The sequence below is a fragment of the Phalacrocorax carbo genome, chromosome 10 (genome assembly GCF_963921805.1).
Source record: "Phalacrocorax carbo chromosome 10, bPhaCar2.1, whole genome shotgun sequence".
Lineage (NCBI taxonomy): Eukaryota > Metazoa > Chordata > Aves > Suliformes > Phalacrocoracidae > Phalacrocorax > Phalacrocorax carbo.
Genome location: NC_087522.1, coordinates 1,022,989 through 1,046,375, shown reverse-complemented (window position 1 = coordinate 1,046,375; position 23,387 = coordinate 1,022,989). Strand labels below are relative to the sequence as shown.

At 40.8% G+C, this 23,387-nt stretch overlaps 1 protein-coding gene across 10 annotated transcripts in view; it reads left to right on the top strand.

Moving 5' to 3' along the window:
• TNRC6A (trinucleotide repeat containing adaptor 6A) overlaps positions 1-23,387 on the top strand; it is a 53,747-nt gene that overhangs the window by 2,832 nt on the left and 27,528 nt on the right. For 6 of the 10 annotated variants that reach the window (XM_064461315.1, XM_064461308.1, XM_064461311.1 and 3 more), the window contains 4 exons: positions 507-542; positions 10,792-10,882; positions 14,617-14,638; positions 22,920-23,255. In XM_064461315.1, the coding sequence (XP_064317385.1) occupies positions 507-542; positions 10,792-10,882; positions 14,617-14,638; positions 22,920-23,255 (485 nt within the window). The remainder of the gene's footprint in view (positions 1-506; positions 543-10,791; positions 10,883-14,616; positions 14,639-22,919; positions 23,256-23,387) is intronic. The other 4 variants (XM_064461309.1, XM_064461312.1, XM_064461306.1 and 1 more) reach the window with 2 other exon arrangements.

Below are 23,387 nucleotides of genomic sequence, written 5' to 3'. Positions count from 1 at the left end.
GAAGTCACCTTTGGAGTTTATGCTTAAAATTAATGGGTAGCAAATACTCTTTTTTAATATTATTAGGAATATTGGCCTAGACTGTAGGCTTGTAATAGAATAAGTATTGCAGCTTTTGCTATAGCTTGCTTATCCAGTTGTAGTGACTACTGGTTTGAACTCAGGGTTAGCAATTTGGCTTGTTTGGCCTTTTGGAAAACAAACTTCATTTGGACTCTGTTCTCTTTAAAATGCATCCATGTCTGTCCTATGCAAATACCCCGGTCTCAAAAATAAGCATAGTGCACGATTCGCGACAGTAATTCAAATCAATCTGTCGCACGCTGTATTGCTGTGTAACATTACCAGTTAAATGTCACCCGTTCAGCCTACCTCTGAGCCAGAGCTGTCCATTATTAACTGGAGAAATGTAAGGCTTTACATTTGGTTAAAACTGGGTGCAGTAAAAACCACCATTTAGTTATTCTGATTTAAGAAATAACTTTTTAATTCTGTTTGGTAAACAGGGCTTTCCTGCCTCATTTATGTGGAACTGAGAGAAGGTAAATATCGGAAATATGTTCACAATTTTTTTTTTCCAAACACAGGAGTTTGACTCTCACTTCACGAGCATGCAAACTGTAGGGAAGATTCACACACTGCTTTCATTTACCTGTGTTTCTGCTCCAGAGATTCCATCTGCATCATTTGCAGACTGTCCATGTTCTGGGAGAGCAAACTTCCTACTTAAAATCATGTATACCTCTAGATTTCATCCATGTGTTCTACTAAGTTACTGCTGTACAATTTTATTTTTCTGGGGTTTTTTTCACTCTTCCATGTTAGAATAACCACTGCATTTCCAAGAGGCTTTCCTTATTTGCTGTAGAAGAAAAATGAGATGGGTCAATGTTAGGGGTGTAGAGAAACAGTGAGAAATGTAGTCATTTCTGTTGGTATTTAAGCACTTGATTTTTCTGTTGGGTTTGGGGGTGGTGGTGGGTTTTTTCTTGATAAACTTCTTATGGGAAGGCTTCTGCTGTCAAATGGGAAGAGTTTATTGCGAAGAGACAGCATTCTGTTCATACTTTTCAAGACCTGTAGAGATGCTTAGGCAAAATTATGCATTCCTTTCTTCTCTACGCACACTTTTTCAGGTCATGCCTAATTGTCAGGTTGTCCCCATAACTTGCAGGTAACTCACATTTACCTCTTCTTTGTCTAGTCTTACAGCAAACCCCCACCGTGCAGTATACTTCTCAGCTGCATTAATAAAACTGAAGCTGGTCTTAGGGTTAAGGTGCTGGACTTCGCAGTCGTTTGGGTTTGTGCATCTGTTACAGATATGCTGCAGGACCAGTGTGATTAGGGAGAAGCAGTTTAATCTATCTTTCTCGGTTCCCCATTTTTTAAATGAAGATAGGGATTGTTTATTGCTGCTACTGAAGTCCTGTTTATTTAGATGATAAATTTCTTGGGAAAGAGATTTGTCTTTTGCACGCTTGTGTAGATGCGAATATCTCAGATGAAACTTCAGGGCAAAACTGTAACACAAACATTATTCCAGAACTGTGGTGTATTTTATTGTGCTTGTAGTTTGGAACAGAGCTCTGTCGAGCAGCTTCTGTGTTAGGAAAATGGGGGAGATGAGTGTATCCCAAGTAATTGGCAGTGGTAGACATGGTAGTTAGGATTCTATCACTCCACTTTTAAGGCGATAATTTAAAGACTGAGGTATTTAAAAGCAAAAAAAAGAAAGTAGCTGACACTCATCAACTAATAAATTATTCATTGAAGTAATTGTTGCAGTTTTTAGCTTGGCAGCATGTCTTCTATACATTAATAGCAGGGAAGAATTAACACACACACGCGACATCTGTAAACAAGTGCTTTTGTTTTGTTATCGGTGCCTGAGGCTTGCTTTGCTCCTGTGTAATATGCTGAGTGGTTTTAGTTGCCAAAGTGTTTCCATGTAAGGCACTGGTTGGTTTTGTGGGTGGTTTTTTTGTTAACTTCAAAGTACGGGTTTCTGTTCCAGAAACATGCTGGGTTTGGTATAGTACGCTGGCTTGAGGGAAGCATTGATAAAGGAACTAGAGGATCCATTTTTAATCAAAATCCACATTTTTTATAATTGATTCTTGTTTAGTAGAAAAGCTAGGTTTTTTTTTTTTAATAGAAACTGAGAAGGAATTTTTATTGGCAGTTGTATGTAATTGCATACTTCCTAAAAATTAAAGATTAGGGAACTTGTAGGTCAGAATACAGAAAAATTATCAAAATTTAGTCTCAGCAGTATATTTGAAAGACTGTCTGGAATATTGGACATAGGTTGAATACATAGTGCATGCATATGTGTTTACCATCTTTGCAGAATTGTAAAAGATCTTTCAATTCCAGGTACTTAAATGTAGTTGCCTGGCAGTGTTCCACCTGTAGCATTGCGAGTTAATTTATAACTAGAAGAAAAGCAAATGGTGGAAAGGATTTTTTTTTTCTTTTTAAAATGTATTTTACATATTTGTCACTAGGTATTTTAGAGTGGTTTCAACAGCCACTGTGTATAAACACTTCTAATTCTTACTTTTATGTTTACTCCATGTACTAAATGAGTAAAAAGTAAAAAAAAAAAAAAAAATCCATATATAGTTAATGCAGAAGTTAATGGCTGGGGATTCAATAGCAGGCATGCTATCAGTGTCTCCTGCATCCTGCTGTCAGTAAATAGGCTGAATGATGCGTGTCCTTTTCAGAAATGGACTAATAAATACCTTTTCTTCCTTCCGTTAGTGATGCAGGGCCACTAAGAGGTGGGCTGGCTGTTGCACTGGTCTCCTTTGTCCAGCAGCAAGGTGCTTCCCCTGTGTGACCCCCTGCCTGCCGCTGGCTGGGACCAGCGCAAAGCTCGGTCCCTCGATGCGTTCAGCACGGAGGGCCATCGTGCCGACACCAAAACCCTCGTGCAGTCTGCAGTGTTTGAAGTGCTTCAGAGGACACCTAGCACCTGCTGCCCTTGGGAGAATCCCTTCACAGCCTCATGCTTCTAAAAGCATTTGTTGGCGATGGTAGCAGTGACTTTAAAAATGTGCTAGCACCATCTTGTGGGGCAGCATGACTTCAGAGTGGTTTGAGAGTGCGCTTTGAAGGTGTCCGCTCGACTAGCAAACGCGGTACCTGAGTATCTCTAACAGTGCTGGCCTCTCTAGCAGCATGTGGAGAGGCATTTCTAACTGTTAGTGCTGCCTTGAGGAATCCAGAAACCCAAGGAACGCAGTTCTGTCACATAGGTAGTTCAGTTTTGGTGAGCGCCAGGTAACTGGCATTAACGGTGAATGGCGACCTCTTTTATTTTGGTGTTGAAATTTGCTGTGTGCAAGTAACACACGCTGTCAACCGGAGATAAATGCTGAGTTCAAATCATAATAATGCAGTGCTGTGTCTTAGATACTAATCTGTGTCAAAATTCTTCTTGCGACCATAATTTCGTCAGTGAGGTGACTAGAATTGTAATTTTTTTGTGGCATAACATGTCTCCCTTTTGTATATCATAACAGCAAAGATAGCATGCTGCACAAGCATCAATTATTGCACACTCAGTACATCTTCCAGGGACATGATATACTTCATTCTCCTCTTCTGTAACGTATGAATAGAGTTTAAATATGTCTGTTTCAGCCCAGATATTTTTACGATATTTTTACATTGCCAAGCTGGAGCTTTTGAAATTAAAGATTAGTGGAACTTTTTTCAAGAACTAAAGTAATAAGTGAAATATGATTCGATATAAATATTGCCTGAAATGTTTACATTTTGAGCATTACAGCTTTTTGCCAGTTTGCAAGCCAAACAACAAATCGAGCCATGCCAAATTAAAACTAGCATTATCAGACCTTAGGATGGAGAAGCAGTAGTAAAAGCTGACTGTAGAAGTAAGAATGTAGCTGCTCTTCATTTAGTGGCATGTGATTGTGACAGTAATGAAGTGAAAGACTCCGTATCAAACATCATCCAGAATCACAAGGCACTTTCTGTGTTGTTGAAGTGATACCTGTCCTAGAAAATTTAAAAGTACTACTTTTTTTTAATGGCTTAATTGAGTAGAGTGTTTTGGTAGTTTGTATAAGAGGGGGAAAAACCAAGAATTATGCTGAGTGAGGTACACTAAAACTGAAGAAAAAATTGTTTTTATATAGATAATAGTAAATATTTAACTGACAGTCTATTTAAAATGATGCAGATAATACCAGCTTCTACTTGTATGTTCTCAGAGCCATCAAATGTGGAGTCTCTCCTGAGATCAAGATCCATTTTCATTTGGTCTCACTTGGAAATAGAGGTCCTTTCAAGTTAAGCTATTTAAACTGAAGGCCTTTGCTTTGGTCTCAAATGTGAATTTTGTATGGTGTGCATATTTTATTTTCACTTGATCTAAACCAAAAAATAAGGTTTGCATTTTCTGCTAAGACCATTTAACCTTGAACAAGCTAATCCAATTATATAGGAGGAAAAGGAAATTCCTTGTACATGTGTTTTAGTGAGAGCTGGACGGCTGATAGGGGATATAACAGAAGTCTGCTTATATATTCACGTTACAAATCAGAATTAGTCATTGCTCGTCGTTTGGCCAGCTGATGGGCCAAGCGTGCTGCTACAAGCGCTTTTGCCACAGGAGGTCAATGTGGTAAATCTACCCAGATATAGGGAAAAGCCCAGCAAAAGAACTTGTTAATTTTCTGGCTTTGTCTTGTCACTGTGCAACTGGGTGCACTGTGTCTCGTTGGGCGCTGTAAAGTAACATGAAGCTGCTGATAGTTTGTGCGCAGCGGATAATACGAAGCGTTGAGTACTTAGCAGGAATAGGTAGCTCTTAAAGTCTAAGACGATAAATGGGAGATAGTACGTAACGCTTCTGTTTCTCAAGGAGTAGCATTAAAAATGTAGCTTGTTTGATATATGTTCTAATGGGTGTTGGAATCTGATGCATAAGTATGATCATTTGCTGTCTCTTGAGAGGGTGGTGTATTAATGTGTTAGAAGGAATAAAGGAAACTTTTGCTTTCGCTGTGACAGATGGAAATTCAGGGGTTCTGCTTTAGACTGACTTAACAGGCAGATCTGAATTTGTATTTCAGGTTTATGTTTATGTAAGAAGGCAGTGGTAATAGGACTGCCTTCCTTGAAAGGTTCAGTTTTCAGTGAAGGACGTGGGCTTCACTGTTGTTGTTTAATTGTACAACGGGTTAGTTTTGCTTTCCAGTCGCTGAGATTTAACATTATAATGGTAATCTAATACTCTTTTGAAAACATGTTACACACTATAGGTGGGTAGTTGTTTTTTTCAGGGGTTACCTAGGGTCCTGATGTGAATGATAGGAGGTTTTTTACATGTTCTACGTGTTTGTAAGCTAAAATCTGCTTTTCTTAAATACATGAAAATAGAATGATCACAGTGTCATAAGTTAGGAGTTTTATTGTTCCTGTGTGGAAACAAAAAAATGTTGCTGAGGGTAGAATATTCAAGCTATTGGTATGTTGGTTGTTGGCATCTGTATCCTAAAAATAAAATACAATCTTGCTGATTTAGTTGAAGCAGGATTCATGAGTTATTTTCACAGAAAAAAGTACTACTTTGTATTCTGCTTGCTCTGTGAAGGGCTACAGCTTGCTTCTAAAAGCGGAGTGATTTTTTCAGTTAATGTAGTTTCTGCATGTGACACGCTGCAATTTGTTATACAAAACAAGGTGGTGGTGGGTTTCTTAACTCTTAGAAGTCTTCTCAGCTTATTGGAAATCCTGCAAATAACCTTTTATCCCCATAGGCAATCCTATGTACCGTACCACACTGCGGTGTTGGTACACTTCCTGCGTCAGAGCTGTTCAACCTGTACAGGCCCATAGCCCGTGTTTGGCTTGCTGGAAGAGTTGGTGCAGGTGGGGGTCAGGAGGGAGCTGGGCTGCATCCCAGGGCTCCACAGCCTAGCAGGGGCAAGGTTCAGACGGGCTGACTGTTTCTGACAGCAACAGCCTGTTCCCCAGGTGTCATCTCTTGCCAAGGTCTTGCAGCTCGCCCCTTCTCACACCGATGTGCACGCCCGGTGCTGGGGAGACCTGGGGCACAGGACCCCAGCAAGGAGAGCGACCCGAACAGGCTGCTGCTTCAGAGCAGTTACTCGGGATCACAGCTTGCTCCCTCCTCGAGTCCACGTAGCCTTTGGGAAAGCGGGTGTTGTGGGGAGGTGTCAGGAATTCCCGTTGTGCAGCCTGCTTGTGGTGGTGTGCTTTCCTGGGGTGATCCTGGGAGAAGGCGGGCAGAGAACTGCTCGCAGAGCATGCGCGTGTTGAACTTGTGCTGCTGAGGGGTGTCGGCCCAGCAGCGCTGGTGCGGGGTAGCCGTGCACCACGCACGCAGGCTCGTGAGAGGAGACGGGCTCTGGACACGGCTTTTCCTGACCATGGGAGGAAGATGGGGCACTTACCCTTTTCCGTTGGATTAATTGTCTCTTGTTCTCGATGGTATTTCAGGAAATACTGTCTTCCTGAGCAGCAGATCACTGTACGGAGTCAGCTGTAAATGAATCATGTTCTGTAAAAATGAACTGTGATCTATACAAGCTATGTTTTCTAGACTGATTTCAGACCTATATGCTGCTTGTATTGCTTACCCGTTACAAATTGGACTATTCCAAATTAATTCAAACTGAGGGTCAGTGTTACCAATTGAGTTTGATTACAAATGCTCAGGATGCCAGAGAGATGGACAGAACTCGCTTATGTACCACCTTTATAGTGCACAGGCATCGCTGTGGGTTTGGCATTGCCTCCAACTTGCCAAGTATCCAAGGGGTTGCTTTAGATGATACTGGCCAAGTGTGACTGTTTTCTGAAGTTACGTGACTAACCTCTGAGTTGTCTGTGAAATAATTTTTGATACCTAATAGCAAATGCAAGATTGCTTTTTGCAGTAAGACAGTCCTCCATGAATCTTGCAGCCAGATGATAAAACTGATAAAATGCAAAATAGCAATGTTGTGTTAGTTTGATCTACCTTGCAGTGCAACTGAAATAGAGGGGTGTCAGAAATAACATTTTTAGGGTTTTTTTTGCATATCTTAACACATCAAAAGCAATTATTTTAAAAAAGAAATAACTAATGCTTGTTCTCCTATTAGAAGATCGTAAAAGACAGAATTTGGTCTGTGGAACATTTTCAGAGCGGTGGTCTGTCTGTAGTACGTTACTGTATGTGTAGGGTGGAAAGAATACTGGTATTATTTGGCTGCTTGTCAAAGCGTGCTGCAGCTCTACCTCTGGTAAATACCTGCAGTGTCACACTGCTTTTGTTAGCACATGCGGCATGAGTTGATGGGTGCGTGTAGCAGCAACCCTAAAAGTGGTAGAGGGGAAAAGGGATACTGGGTATATGATAAGTGTTACTCCAACAGAAGGGAGGACTGGGAAGAGAAACAAGTAGAGGACGAAACCGGGTTTGCAGCAAGAACAAAGATCTCAGCAAGTAGGGATGAAAACGGAGTTCTGTTTGTATTGGTTGCTGTACAGATACATGTAGCCACGCTCCAAAGGTTTTCTGTTTACAGAGAGAAATCAGAAAATATGTTTGTAATTAAGAAAATAAATACTTGTTAATTTTGTGAATATAAAACTTTCCTCCCCTCAGACAAATTGATTTTTACCATCCAGATAAAGTATAGCTGGTTTCTGGCAGCATTAATAGTAATAAAAATAGATTTGAGAAAAATGCTTGAGTTACCCAAAGTGCAGTCATATGACTTTTTGTCCTGTGTGCTAACATTAATAGTCTCAGAAGTTTCTGTGCCCTATAAATATTTAAAGTATTGCAGGCTTTTTCTTCCACAATGAGTGTCACGTGAAAGTACTACCATATCTCTTTTTGTTCGAAACTAATACTAATAATAGCCAAGTGGCCACAAGCTTTGAAATTTAAATAGAAGTATCGTTACTACAGCGTTGTCCCTACTGGGAGCAGAACCACTTTCCACATCTTGCTGAAGAGTCTCACAGTGGGACAGAAGACCAGTTTTGAAGTCCTACAGGTAGAACTCAAATGGGCAGCGATAACGTGGTACTTGCCTCTTCCAAAAGAATGGCAGCATTGTGCAGAAAGCAAAATAGAATTAGCTGCTGGCTGCCATAAAGAGAAGAGCTGATGAGCTGCTGTTTAGGATTCCTTACCTTGGCACCACCTACGGCGAGAGGCAGGTGCTGTAGGAGTGCTGTTTTCTCTAATTAAAAAGGGAGGAAGCTGTATGAACTTGCCACAGTGGAACTGGGCAACCGGGAACTGGGAAGTCACATGTGGATTTAGAAAAAACCTTTAAAGAAACCAAAACTGATGCCTGCACTCATTTTGAAAGGGGCTTTGAGCTGTGTTGAAAGTAGAATTAACCAATCATTTATATCTCTAAGTAATGGAAGTTTTAATACTTGTGGAGTATCTTGCATTCAATTGGCATTGCTTCTCTCTCTCACACAGACTTTTTTTTAAAAAAAAAACAACACCTATTTGGAAGTGGAGGTTTGTAGTTGGGGGTTTAAAAAGGAGTCCAGTGTTTCTAGGCAGAAGTAAACCATTTATTGACTGCCCCTTATTGACATTGCTAGTTCATTCTCCCCCAAAAGTTTTGTATAACAAGGTTGTCTTTTGTTCAGTAGTGTGAGTACGTGCAACCATTTGTCATCAAATGAGGGTGACCCTTTTAAAGGAGATTTTAATACAATCAAAGTAATTGCATAATAAAATGTCTTCTCCTGTTCTGCTTTACTTAGTATGTGAAAAGCATGGCAAAGATAAAAACAGTGCTCTTTATGTTCGGAGCTGAATTTTGGAGATAGATATCAGACAAGGCCACCTGTCACAAACAGGGCTGTAAATTCCCTTCCATCAGTTGTTTCTCAGCTTTTTCTTTTGCAACAGTAAATCACCTATGGGAATCCAACCAGTTTTACTGTCTGGAGCTCGCCTGAGCAGCTCCTGTTACTTCAGCTGCAGCTGATCAGGTAGAAAGTGTGTACAGACTGGGGAGAGCACCAGTTACACGTGAACCGGTAATGTAGAGCAGAGGACTTACACTAATCTCTGAACACTATTCAAAGAATAAATTTGGCGTTGTCTTCCTTTACTTAACACATGTGGAGTTTGTTCCTACACCCCGTTCAAAGTATCATAGAAATCAGGGCTCGTCTGAAGGATGTGGTTTGCCCAGCGAGGGGGTAGATGTGCTGTGGAGCTGGCGTTAAGATTCAGGACATCGGAGGGATGTGTGGTGTAGCCTAGATATGTGCTTCAGAAAGACCTGGGAAATCATTTTCAACCTATTTTTTTTTAATCTTGTCCACCTGACTGTATGGTCAGGGCTTGTGGGCCAAAAGCTTTTGAACTTAAAAACATTCCTGACTCTGAAAGGGCAAAGAAGAGTCTTGCACATAGGCTTTCTAGTACACAAGAATGCTTTATTCTCCGAACCTCAGACTTTGAAGTAACTGAGTATTAGTAGGCTCCCTCTCCCTCTATCTTACAGTGTTCTAACAAAAGCAAACTGCAGCCACTGTTTTATTTTTATATTCCACTTTATTGTTGGTTGCTAAACTTCAGAATCCTCCTTTCTGTGAGCGATTGTACTCATTCGCATGTATGAAACAGCTAACTGGTCTTCAGTTGCATGTTCTGTGTTGGCACAAGCTTTTTGCACGATTAGCCCAAATGGGGGTTTTTGAATGCCTGTTACCACGGTCTTTTCTGTCAGCTGTGTTTGTGTGGAGTTCATTCTCATTCTCATCTCTCCAAGCATGGCCTTATAGAAAAGTCTGTATTTGTTGTCGTTAAATTTGTATCGGATATTAGTTGCTACTGACCCTGGTAGCTTGCAAGCGTGCTTGCGTGTCTTTAGTTCTTTCTGCTTTTTATACACTCCATGTTCTTCTCCCTTTTGTCTTGCCTTTGCTGAACTCTGTTTTTAAGAGAGAAGGCAGTGGAATCTGGAAAGCGGTGTTGCTGCTAAGCCTTCTGTTTTAGCATGTAAAACTTTGTATTAAGTGAATTCAAATTAATGTGACAGGTTTTGTTTTCACGTTTGTCAAGTTACAGTTCTGTCACTCGTTTAACGTGTTCTAAAACTGCTCTGCTGTTGAAAGCTCTGGGCTGACCATGCTCTTCAGTCCATGCTCCTGCTAGTTCGTGTGTCCTTTATGCCGTATGGATACACCACCAGGGGAACTGGCTCACTGCTCAGGCAGGAAAATGTGTGTGTTGTTTGTTTCTTGGCAGAGGCAGCGTTTAAGATCAGCGAGCTGATGCAAATTGCTGCGTGGCTGTCTAGGCACCGGTGCTGGTGCGAAAGGGTGTGTGTGGCTTCGGGGGAGCCCAGCGCCTGGCTCATGCCCAGCGTGGTCAGACTCTGTGCTGGGTGGGAGCGGATTGCATGTGACGGGGGGAAACGTGATGCGTGAGAGCTCAGTCGTACGAATTAGCAATAGCTGGTAGAGGTTAAATAACATCTGAATTTGCACTGGCTTTTGAACCAAATCATTGTCTAAGCCTTCATTTTAAGTTTTGGGGAAAAGAAAATATTCCGTGTAGCTTGACACTGCATCTGCCCTTAAAGTTTTGTCACTTGTGATTTGCAGTGGAAGTGCATAGTCCCTATAGAAATATTATCCAATTAGAAGTAAAATTCCCCAGTTCCTTTTGAGTAACTGTGAAATAATTGTTCTAAAATGAATCTAAGTGTGTACAGATTGTATTTTGGAGAGTTAATTACAAACTGTGTGGTTCAGGGATTTAGTGCAAGAAGAGGAAGAACAGTTGATGGAAGAAAGGAAAAAGAGAAAAGAAGACAAGAAGAAGAAGGAAGCTGCTCAAAAAAAGGTATGTTGAACATCTAAAAAAATAAAAAATGCCGTGCTTGCGGGTTAGTTATGCTTCACTACTAGCAAATACTGGTTTAGCTGTTGTTACTCAGAAGTGTTTTCTTTTTAATGTAATGTTTGAAGCTTTAAATGTGCTGGCAGTTACTTAGTGGTAACTGGCAGGTGGAACATCTTAGTTGGCTCTGTGTACAGTTTCTTCAGAGATTAAATATCCTTCTGAGGTGGCCATTCTTTTTTCTGATCGTCAGTCGAAGCGGTTTCAAGTTTGAAAGCTTCCTCAGTGTTGGTGCATTTTAGTAGAATAAAATTACCATTTTTTTTTCTTAAGGTAGTGGCTTCAAGGTGTATCCTTACTTCAATATATCTTCTTGTCCTTCAGTGTAGAAACATACACGTCATAACACAATTTGCTTTAGGGAAGGTGGATAAAAATGAAAATATTGGCAGCAAAGGTATTTTGGGATGGAAACATCACAGAAATGCTTGTAAACGTTTCAGAATTCCGGTTTCCTGTCAAGATATTAATCATGGCCATTGATTCTAAATATTGACCCTGTGTTTGAGAGGAACTTGTAAATATGGTTTTAAAACCATGTCTGTTTCAAGCTTGGATTTGCTAACTGGGGGTAGCAAAGCAAACCTGCCTAACAGTTTTTCTTAGATTCTGTTGACTAATGCTAGATATTGACAAAACCCAGGTGTCAGCCCTCCCTGTTTGTTGGCCTAAATAAAGGTGTTGATTGTGCACCTGTACAAAATTAGGTATGTCTAATCTTGCAACAGATCTAAATGAAATAGGGCTGGAGGGATACTCCTAGGAGAGGTATTTGCTCATATTTCAGAATGAGAGGTTCTTTTCAGTAGCTGAGAGCGAAGCTGCATAATAATTTTTGGACTTCAGTTGTAAATTTATAACTCATTTTCCTCTTGGATTTTTTTTTAATTGGAAGTTGTAACAGGAAAGGAGCTGGTTTACTTGTAGAGTTTGAATCTTAAATAAGTGGTTCTTTGTCACTAACTTTCTCCTCCAAAATTTAGTATTTTCATGAGTTTGAAAGGCATGTTTGGGAGTGAAATTTGTAGAAATAAAAGCGTAAATATTTGTAGAAGCTGAAGAGACTAGTCCTTTGCCTAAAAGTGAAAGTTTTGCTTACACTTTCTCCTGCTGTGGAGTACCTGCTGGACTGTTCTTCAGAAGCCACAGGTCTTTACTGATGTGCTCTATTCTCTGAGTGACCAAATGTCAAGTGTGTGAACTTTGTCTGTCAGGAGTTTAAGCGGCTTCTATGGACAAGGAAGTAGGATGCCACAAGGGTGCTCAGGTGCATTCCTGGAGGTGCTTAACCTTGATCTAAATTAAAAAGAATACACCTCTGAAAAACCACAGTAACAAACAACTGCCAGTTAACGTAGCTGTTAAAAAAAAAAAAAAAAGCAAAAGTCCTAGTACAGATGTGGCTTGATTCTAGATTAAAATGAAAACTTGTTAACATCAGTCACAAGGAAGGCAGAATCCCTTTTCTGCTCTGTTAATATTTGTGAGTAGTTCCAGATTGACCAAAATGGCTCGTTTTGAGAATGTACTGTTTTGTATTATCAGCCATAGTCTCTCTAGCAAAAGCTTTAAAGCATTTAACTGTGTGCCAAGTACTGATGCAGTTTGGAGGTCCCTAGCTGAAATATGGTCAATTTCTTTTTCTTTTAGAGAATAGCACCTTAGTATAAAAAGCAGCCAGTAGCCTTATGCTATGACCCTTTATCTTTGCTGATCTCTTTGGGTGCTCTGGATAGTCAAAAACAGCAAAAAATTTTTGAAAAATTCTAAGTTGTCTCATTTTCCTCTTCACAGGTCATGTGCTAAGCTAATGAATTGCTTTTTAACTCAGGTCACAGTTGGGGAGGGGGGTGTGAGGGTACAAGCTCCCCAGGGTAAGCTCTAAACACATGCAGGGTATGACAAGAACCGAAAGGGCATCATGTAATTGTACCACGGAGGGAAGAGCTAGTGCTTGGGTTTTTCATACACTGTAGTTCTTTAATAATTCTTTAATAATTGGAACTAAAAGTAATAGGAGAACAGCAGCAATCCCAGAGACACTGAAGAGAACATAGCTCCTCTCAGTTGAGTAGTGCTCGCATCCCGACACTGAGCAGCCTTCGTGGGACATCAACTGTGTGTTCCATTTACCTTTTCGTGGTCGTTTACAAACATGTTTTGAATGCCTGGTTCCAAGTCAGTTGCTGTGCATACACTACCCTGGAGTTTGAAGTGCAAACAAAACTTCCCGAGTCTTCACAATAATTTTTTTAAGCAGATTTGTTGAACAAAGGGCTGCTGCGTGACACCACGGCTTTTCATCATGCTCTAAGTACAGCAGTTGCCTTTGGGGAGGGGAGGGGAGGGGCAGTGGTGGTGGAGGAGTCGGGGTAATATGGGTACAGTAGGCAAAACTGAAAACAGCCACGGTGTGGGGTTTCTGATACACTCCTGTGGGCAGCCATTGGCTTTATTTTGGCTTTCTCAATTCCAGGGGCTGACGCATTACTGTTAGTAGAGTGGATTTTCACAGAAGAGACTTTTGCAGTCTTTATGCTCTTAGAGATTGCTAAATATAGCTAAATTTAAAAAAAAATGGAAAGCTTGTGCTCAAGGTTTCTCGGGAGCAAGAGGCTACATTTTGGACTATTGGGACAGTACAACAGATTTTTGTTCATATCCTTGCCTTTGTCAGTGTACAAAGTTGAAAAAGAGGGTGTTTCTGTTAATGTACTCTTGATTTCTTTAAGAGAAGTGAGGACATGGCACTGAAGAGTCATTAATAAAGTTTCAGTAGTCAGCCCTCACAGTGCCAATGTCTGAATCTCAGCAAGTCTTACATCAGATCAGTGAATCAATACATTTTTTCTTGCATTCACACGATCTTTTTCCTCTCTCCTCAAGGTTTTAATCGTGGACAATCATAGCTTAAGTATTATTGCAGATTTATTGCATATTATGAACATGTGAAATCCCATCATTAAAATGGGTTGTATACAGCTACCAAAGTGACCATATCAAATTAAATCTTATTTGGCTTTGGAGATAGTGCATTTTAAAAGTGGTAATTAAGAAGACTCTAGTTTTGGGTAGGAAGAACTAGGATTTATGCTTTTGAGAGGTCCTTTATGAAGTCAGTTTCACTGTTTTATGGTTAACCCTTTCAATTAAGGTGCGCTTCCACACAAGAAATGTTTCTCTCCCCTTTTCTATCCTGAGATCTATTTGAATAAAATTTTATCACATCTTGGCTGTTTTGCGGGTGTAACCAGTTGAATATTGGAAGTGAAAGACTTAAAGCTTTTGCATTTACTTTCTTACTTCCTTAAAATTTCTAGTCCTTCCCTCTCCTGCCCCTGCTGTATTCTGCAGTAAAAGTGGTGGAGGTTCCTTGCTTCCAGGCATAGTTTTTAACTACTTCAAACATCTGACATTTGCAAGTTTAATGCAGTCTGTTCCATGTACTTATCTTTCAAATTAATTTTGTCTTCTCTAACATTGAAACCGCTTTCTAGGCATAAGGAATAATAGGCATGGGTTGGTTAGAGAGACACTTCTGAAGTAGATAATTAAATAACTTTAAAACATTTTAAAAGACGAGAGTCACAAGTAATGTTGCTTTATGAAGTGGCACGTGCACATGTGGTTTTTCTCTTATCTGCCCAAATCACTGACATGTCTTTTTTTTTTTCTAGGCCATTGAACAAAAAATCAAAGGTAAGTTACTTTAGAGTTATTTCTATTCTGTATGTTATTTCTGTGTTTTTAAATATGTTGAATTAGGTGGGTCACCTGAAAGCTCTTCTCAAACTAAAAGATGGGGTCCTTGAAACTTCAGTTGCACTTCTTCAAACAGTGACTGCAAAAGACTAGAGTAATGGCAAAGGGTTTATTTCAGGCATTGGAGTCTTCTGTTCTTCCTGTTTTCCATTCTTAATTACTTGCACAGCACCAGGCATATAATACCTTGAGTTCTTTTCCATATTTGCTTTTTTCCATACCCTTTTAGGTTTGTTTGAAAAGTGCACAAACACCTTAACGCTTCAAGTATGGGCGTGTATATATATATTGATCCACATAATGGATCTGTTTGGAACTTAATTTCCAAATATTCTAAGTGCAGCTGGGGTTGGGAATGCTTGATAGACAAGTAATGGATACGTCTAGTTTTAACTGACTGTTGCATGCGGGGAGTTCATCCTGACAAAATGATCAAGATGGCAGTATCTGAAAGCTGTAATTTCGATGTTCAGTGGCAGGCTGGGAACGCTGCAGTTACTCTGAATGTTTGTGGGTTTTATACAGATCTCCATTCCAGCTGGCTTCTATAAAGGGGGAAAAAAGATTCTTTTCACTTTCTTTTTAATTCTAGCTCATAACATGTTAGTTGGGAAGTGGATAATAATTGCATAAGTGTTCATGTGGAGTGCTTGCTGAATCCCTGTTTTCTGGGAACATTGGGTTTAATTTAATACTTACTTGAGCAGTGGTAGAAACAGGAGCTCGGAAGCCCTGCTTGGCAGAGATGCAATTACTGTTGGAAAAATCAAAAAGTGTTTGAAGTGCCGTTCTGGCATGAAGGTAATAAAATGGTAAAGGACATACTGCACTTGAGAAGAGGCAAAGAAACAAATGAAAGTGTCCATTACCGAGGTGTGTGTTTGAAGAAGCATCCTAGTTCGCGTGTGGTTGAAATGGAGGAGGCAGGTTCTCCACATAAAAAATGTGCCAATTCGCCTGCCGAGGACTGCAGTACCAATTACCAGGTATCAGGAGACACATTTACGTCTAGTTTATTTAAGTGCAGTGTGTACTTTAGTGTGAGTGTTCAAAAGGGGGGGAAAAAAACCTTCAAATGATTGAGTAGAGGCAGTGGGTTTTCAGTGTGTGTCGATGCTCTGCGGAGGGAAGGAGGGCAGCCCGGGTTCTGCATCTTGGGGAGCTCTTCTGGGAGATGCGTTAAGGAAGCTGATGGTTTGTTTATGGAGTTGATCCCTTGAGGCAGAGGGAGCTGCTGGAGCATGGTGGCCGCAGGAATGTCGGTGCACTGTTCCTGCAGCCGATGTCACTCGTGGCAGCTTGTGTTCTGCACGTGGGTTTCACCAAGCTGGCTGTGGGTCCTGGCCTCTGGCCACTGGGACCAGTTGGGAATTCTACCTTTGTCCTTAGGCGCAGGACTGGATACTTAATAAAAGTGCTGGAAGAGTAGTATAATTAATAAATACTCCTCAATTGTTTTTTAAAGCACCCTTTTTCAAGCAGCGCATGGGATTTCATTCGAAGTACAAGCATTACATCTGAAGTACAGGCTAAGCCTTTGTTTTATTCTGTAAATTCCGGCCATAAGGCTTCTAAGATAACCTACCAGATTTAAAGAATTGTGTTTGGTTTTATTCTTAAATAATAAAATATATCTGAAAAGATAGTGAAAAAGGAAAATGGTAAAATACTTTGCTGTAAATAATAACGTCCATTTTGGATGAACATTTGACCTGTGTACTTGTGACGCAGAGATGCTGGTGCAGCCTGTCAGGGACGAGGCTGCAAAAGCAAATGGCTAAAAATAGCGTGCAGACAGCAGGGCATCTCTGCTCAGTAGGCTACCTGATGGTAATCTTCAAATAGAAGTAAAAAAAACCCCAAACTTTCTTTTGAAGGACAGGGTAAGTCTTCCCCGCCCCCCTGCCCCCCGGAGGCCTAGTGTTTACTGATGGAAGTATTAAGTTCCTACTTCGATGTTACATTATTATTAACAGGGTACTTTGGGAAGTTTAGCAGGAATTTAGAGTTGTCAAAGACACGCAGGCTGGCAGTCGGGCCGAAGTAGTACAGACGTTGTGGGATTCAGATACGCAACTTTTTGCAGAAGTCTGTATAGGAACAAAATTCAACGCTTATGGCACACACAGCTCTTTCATTGTTTCAACAGTTTTGCCTACTTGTATTCAGGATGCAAATTAATGTTTCATTAGTTCCCAAGTTTCCATCGCGTTAATGTCTTAAATAATTTATTCTGTGCATGAGCTGAAGATAAAATACAAGAGTATAGGATCTCTAAATAATTCAGAATTATGTTCCTTCTTTCAGAAAAGTAGCTGGTTAAGTGGTGGGGGTGGGTAGGGAGGTTATTTCTTGTTTTTAAGTGTAGTTTGGATGGCTCCAAAATGTAGTTGGAGCCAAGGTAGCAATTGTACCAGCTGAAGGAGCTACTGGTGTTCATGTAAAAGTATAAGACTACCTCCCGAGGAAGTTAATAGTGCTGGGTTTTGGGTTTTTTCCCCCCCCCGTTCAGGATTGGGGATGGAAGTAATGAAGATCATGCTTATATAAATGTTTCTTGTACAAGTAGCATTTTAATACTGTAGTGTTGTCGTTAAAAATGCATGTATGTCATTCCCATGGATTTCAAATATTCTAACCTGTCTAGTTTTATACATCTGATTTTATTAAAAGAGGGAAGAGGCAGTGCATAGGAGTTGGAGATTAATGTATTATTTAGTTGCTAAGTGGAAGGATTCTCGATTTGTGCAGCAGCAAGCGTAACAAATTTCTACATCAACAAGTGCCCTCCAAGTGCTCTTGTACGAGGTATTTTAGGAAGAAATAAGTGTCATTTGAAAGTCCTTATTTGTTGAGAATGCTGCACGATTGTCAATTGCTGTGGCATTCCTTCTAGCTTGGCAAAATATGTATTATTGCTGTGTTTAGTGTCAGTACTATTAAAGACAGACAAATCAATCCATTTTCCCTGAATGTCTCCTAAAACAGGACTCTGTAAGCCGCACTGTGGCCACAAGCAGCTAACGATAAGCCAAGCACTAAAGTAAATGCTATTTCAGAACATTTGTGTTTCGTTGTAGTTGCTCACCTCAGTAATCATGGTGTGCTTCTGCAGAATGAGATTTCATTAGGAGATGAGATACCTTTTTGCACACGCTTTAATGAAGGTACGTAATACCCTCGCAGTAATGTATGAAATTTGAACAGCAGTGTTTATGTTGGTGCCAGTGTTGTGGTTAGTTGTTCTGAACGCTTTTGTGCTTTGCGAAACAGTACAAGCTAGAGCTGAAAACATCTGTCAATCTTCTGTTCTGAATTCCTCTGCTTTGTAGAAGGCAGAGGCATAAAGTACTACTTTTACTGCAGAACAGAATAAACTTTGAATCAACCACTGAAACGGAAAGTGCTTTTAAAAATAGCTGGGTGTGGAATTGAAATCTTTGACTCATATTTCCCACCTTGGAAACTTCTTACTCATTTTCTTCTCTGTGAAGCAGAATTGCCCGAATACACTAAGTCTTCTGTTTTTTGTCATGTGTGGGTTTTTTTTTTCTTTTTCACTTGCCTAACTATGCTTTTCCTGATTGGAAAAATGTTATGTTAGCTTTTAAGTCTTGAAAGCAAATAGCAAAAGTGAACAGAATAAGAAATGCCTGCTGTTAAAGTTACCCGTAGGAATGGCATACAACTTACCTTTGTGCGGATCTTCAGGGGTTAATGAATTGGCAAACAGTTAGATATTTTCCAGATCAGCTAGCTGAGCTTACAGCTGCGGCCATTTTTCCACAACGAAAATTCTAGCACTACATCTTACGTGTGTCAGCTTGAAAGCCAGACTTCCTCTGTTTGCCCTTCAGCATTCCAGCACTGACAACTCTTTGGGGCATGACACGCAGGGAGAGAGCATTACAATACATTTTTAAGAGGTCAGCTTCAGCAGCAGCAAGAAGCAGCATTTAAATGACAGCTTGGTGCTGTTCTTTGTGTGGGTTAGCAGGCGATTTAATCTTTGTACGCTGATTTTGTGCGAGTGAGAAACTTTTCCATCTGCATTAAAAAGTTATTCAAACAGCTGCCATTTTTTTTTTATTGGAGGGGGAGTTTAAGTCACTGGGCCCCTACTCCAGGAGGAGTTGGCAGGCAGCACTCCTGGAGCAGTAAAATGACACCATGCTTCTCCTCCATTTTCTAATGAAATCTGCAGAGTGGGAAAGCAACACAAGTTGGAAGCGTCTTTCTTTGGAATCTCTCTGTAAACTGTAACTTCACCATCCCCTGCCTTGTGGGTTTTCACCAGGTTTGTTCTTTATGAAAATCTGTCATTTTTAATAGTCGTTTCTGTAAACTGGCTGTTACTAGTCGAGTAAATTAACTGTGATAGACTGTGAGCCTGTTAAAATTCTATTTCTGCCTTAATATGATTTAAATTAAAATACCTTGTGCAGAACAAACTTTTATTAAACAAGCAACTTGTTTCTAACAGATTAAGACAGTAAGATAATGATTAAGGGGTGTTGGAATTTATAGTAGCCATATTGGAATATTAATGTATTATTTAGTCTTCTGAGCAGCTGTGGACCAGAAAATGTTGGACAGCATAAATTGTATAGCTTAAAACTTACTCTGTAGTACTTGGGAAAGCAAAGGCAAGGGAATTCTGTTGCACTTCTGATTAATTTCAGTTTGAAATTAGCATACGAATGTAAACTCTGCATATTCTTTAGCATAACTGTATGACCTGGTAAGATTCTGATTTAGTTTGCTGATCATAGTAGAATTACCGTATTTGCTATGGAAATGAATGCATAGAATATATGAGAAATATAATTTTCTTGAACTGCTTGCAAAGTCTTGTTCATGTTGTAGCTTAGGGGCTGGCTTGGCAGAAAGTAGCTTGTTTATTAGTTGCGCTCTTTTACAGTTGAAAGTGTTTCGATAACGGAATCCAGTGGACTTGCAGGTAGTAATATGCGCTTTGTCTTAAAGTAGCTTTCATCAGGAAAGTGAAGTATTAATGTTGCTGCGTTGCAGTGTTGCCCTAAACGTGCTACTGCAGCTCTGGGCATTTCATGGAATGTCCTATAGAAACGATTTTACTTTATCTGAGAGGAGCAATTGTACGTGAATAGTCGTAGTAGTGCAGGAAAACAGAATCTCTTCCACTGACCATGTTAGGGGGTGCTGTATGTTGGATCAAAAACCTCTTCAGGTAAGGTGTACTTCCCACTTCAGCTGCCAATAAAAAACAAGCTGAAACACAGTGTGCAGAACGCTGAAGGATGTGTGTGTCCCTAAGTGGTGCCGTTACCTCCGACTACTTTGTTGGCTTGATAATGATATACTGACAGCAAAAAGCGGTGGTTTTCCGCCCATTGCTATCAGCACACCTCAGGTGCAGGCTGAACTGTGCTCTAAACTGTAAAGAGGAATTGGCATGAATCAGGTGCAGCCAAAGGCATATTGATAGATCAAAAAGTTACGATTTGGGCAGTAGCTATACAGGTTTTGGTATGTGAAGATGTCTTTAATTACTATTTCGAAGCTTGTTGCAGTACCTAGACCACAGAAATGTGCTAAGTGCTTGTGCGTTAAATTGTTGACAAAGTCTCAGCTATTTGCTAAAATAGCCCCCCCAAAGGCTTGGTCATTTTCAGGTCTTTTAATTATTTTTAAACCAGGAAATTGGAAAAGGAATAAATGGAAATAGATTTGTTTTACTTCTTTGTATTGGTGAAATTAATCTTTGATCATAAGCCGTTGTCACATGGCATGCATCAAAACATTGTGCAAGGAATCTGTTCTGAGTGACCTGGGTTTTTAGGCACAGCTAACAACTTAAATTGACGGAATCTGATATGGTGCTGGTGATTTTTATCAACTTGCCAGTTTATCTAACAGCTTTTGAATACCTTTTACTCCCAGTGCTCTGTACATTAAATTGACTTATGTCTTGGCCATTCCTCCCCTTAGTTCTGTGCTCCTCCAGTCAGCTGTGAAACAGAGCGGGCCGGGCACTGCTGTGCCCGAGGAGGGGACGTGGTGGGGCTGTGGCAGGAGCCTGGAGCCGGGGGTGGTACTCCTCCCCCGTGAGACTTCTGCCAAAGGCCTGTAGCTGCCACCTGTGAAACAAGGAGGTCCCTCAATTTTTCTAATTTTCTTAAGTAGCCTAAAGATAAGATTCCATTAAAACACAACGCAGCTGCTGATTCTTAGGTGACATTTTATTCTAAAGGCCTTCATGTTTGTATTTTTCAAAGTATGTGACTGTGTGTTATAGTAGAAATTAAAAATACAGTCATAAGTAACAGTAACAGTATTCTAGTCTTTGATTTCAAAACAAATTCAAACAAAATCTTTGAATGCAATGAAATTGATTCTTTAAACAAAAGTTTGAGTTTGTTTTATTTTTTTGTTATATTACATGTGTCTGTTCCTGAAAGCAAATGATAAAATGGTCTTTAAACAAAACCAAAGAATTTAAGAAGTCCCAGAAGAGTACACTTTCAGTCATGTAGTAACAATATTCCTGCTGCTGACATGCCAGAAAATTAAATGGGCCACAGCAGGGAATGGTTTAAGGATGCTGCTCTTAAGCCACAAGTCGTGTATGTGTAGATGCTGCCAGCGTACAAAACTGTTCTTGAAGATAAGCCCAGCCTTATCGTCACTGACACCCCCTGTGCCATCGGGCGCCTCCCCGCCCAGCGGTGCAGAGCGGGAGCCCTTGCTGGTGCCGAGCAGTAGCACCTGCCTCAGTTTCCCCTTTCTAGCACGCAGGGTCGGTCCTCTTCCGTAGCCAGCCACCACCTTAGAGGTGCCGATGGAGCTGTGTCCTGAACCCTTCTCTCGTAGGACCTCAGTGAAAAAAAAGTGGAAATGACTCTAACCTGGGTCGCTTTTCCCCTCCGTTGGCTGTACAGCCCCAGAAAGGGTTGCGTCCCTGGGGAGGGAGTGACCTGTAGCTGGTAGGAACCTCTTAAAGTGTTTGTCGCCAGAGGAGTTGCGTTACCGAGCGGTGCCCTTGCTGTCAGCAGCAGGAATTGCCGCATGGATTAAACTATTTTTTTTTCCAGTAACTTCTAAACCTGCCCGTTTCCCTTTGTGGAGCTCCGAGTAGAGGCGGTGACTTGACCACGTAGGCAGGTCAGTGCTGAGGGAGGTCACGATCGAGTCTTGAGGGATCTCGGAAAGTTCCACACTAAATGTAAACACGCTTTATGGATATCCCATCCATGAAATTTGAAAGCTACATTAGCATAGCCGTCATGTAAAGGATTGGAAGTGCAGCGTAGCTGGTGTGGTGGTTGGGATGAACAGCAGCAGCACCAGAAGCACGCATCCAGTAGCTCGCAGTCTTCCTTCCTATTCATTGAGCATGGTTTACTAAGCCGGTACCTACCCTGAGCACCTCCGTGCCTCCCGCCCTCGCTTTTGTACTGGTTGGGCGGAGGTGTTAAGTTGAGGGTGTTGCGGTTTTCCCTTTATTCAGCATCTGAGCTCAGTGTGTTCGCTTAGAGCTGACCTCTGCAAGTTACTCGACCTTCATCTTGCCTTGGAGTGGCTGCGCTCTGAAGACTGAAAGATAACTTGGAGTTGCCGTTGCACAGTTGGCATTTTACGAGTGCCGGCACGGTCCTGCCACGCTGCGTACGGGGGCTACCCGTGCTGTTGGCTTGTCCTGCTGGCAACCTGAAGGGCTTTACCTATTCCCCTTCGTTTTGGATGTTAGGGTTGGTAAAGCAGGCAAGCCTTAACAATACGTTCTGGATGTTCTGTTCACCTCTTGTTATGGTCTTGCACAAAAAGAACACTTTTCTGTATGTAACACTTAAGTTTCCTATCGGAGTAAGATTTTTTTTCGTACTTCGATATTTTTTTAAAATAAAGTTTAAATGCCAAAACAAACTGGCATAGTGCTGATTTGTCAGAAAAAAGCCATAGAAAGCTTGTTAGTAGTAGTATAATTTAACTGCGATAACTTTGTTAGGAGTGATAGCAAGATATATTTCTGCTTCCAGACCTGTGCTATTAAAGCTGTGTGATTATGGGATAATTGAGCTTTTAATGGGGAATGAGTTACAACTTGAACCAGAAAAAATGCTGCCATTACATAATATATAAGCACATCTAAGAATATTGACTTAGTCTTCATTTTTTTTAAGTTGCTGTTCTTATGAATAACTTTGTCCAACTTTCTTTTTTTTGGGGGTGGGGGTAGTGCCAGAACAAACAAAGACAAGTGTAAGCCAGCCTCAGCCTGTCACCTCTAACGGCACTTCCACAGTAACCAGCACTAATAATAATGCCAAGCGGGCCACAGCCAACAGTCAGCAGCAGCAGACCTTGCCTCGATACCCTCCTCGTGAAGTACCACCGCGATTTCGACACCAGGAACAGAAACAGCTTCTGAAACGAGGTCAGCAGTTACCAGTTATAGCTGCAAACCTGGGATCTACTCCTAAAGTATTAAACGGCCAGTCAGGAGGCAGCACTGTCACAAATAAACAGCCAGAGACCAACGGAGAAGTGCCGAACAGCAGCAAAAAACAGCCAGGTGAGGGGGAGGTACCTTGTTTTCCTTTAACTGAAGTCGAATACTTTAAATTCCATTATCAGTGAAATATTTGAGCAAATATTATTTAAACTTTAAATGTAAGCTGTAGCATAATGAGATATTTTCCTGTGT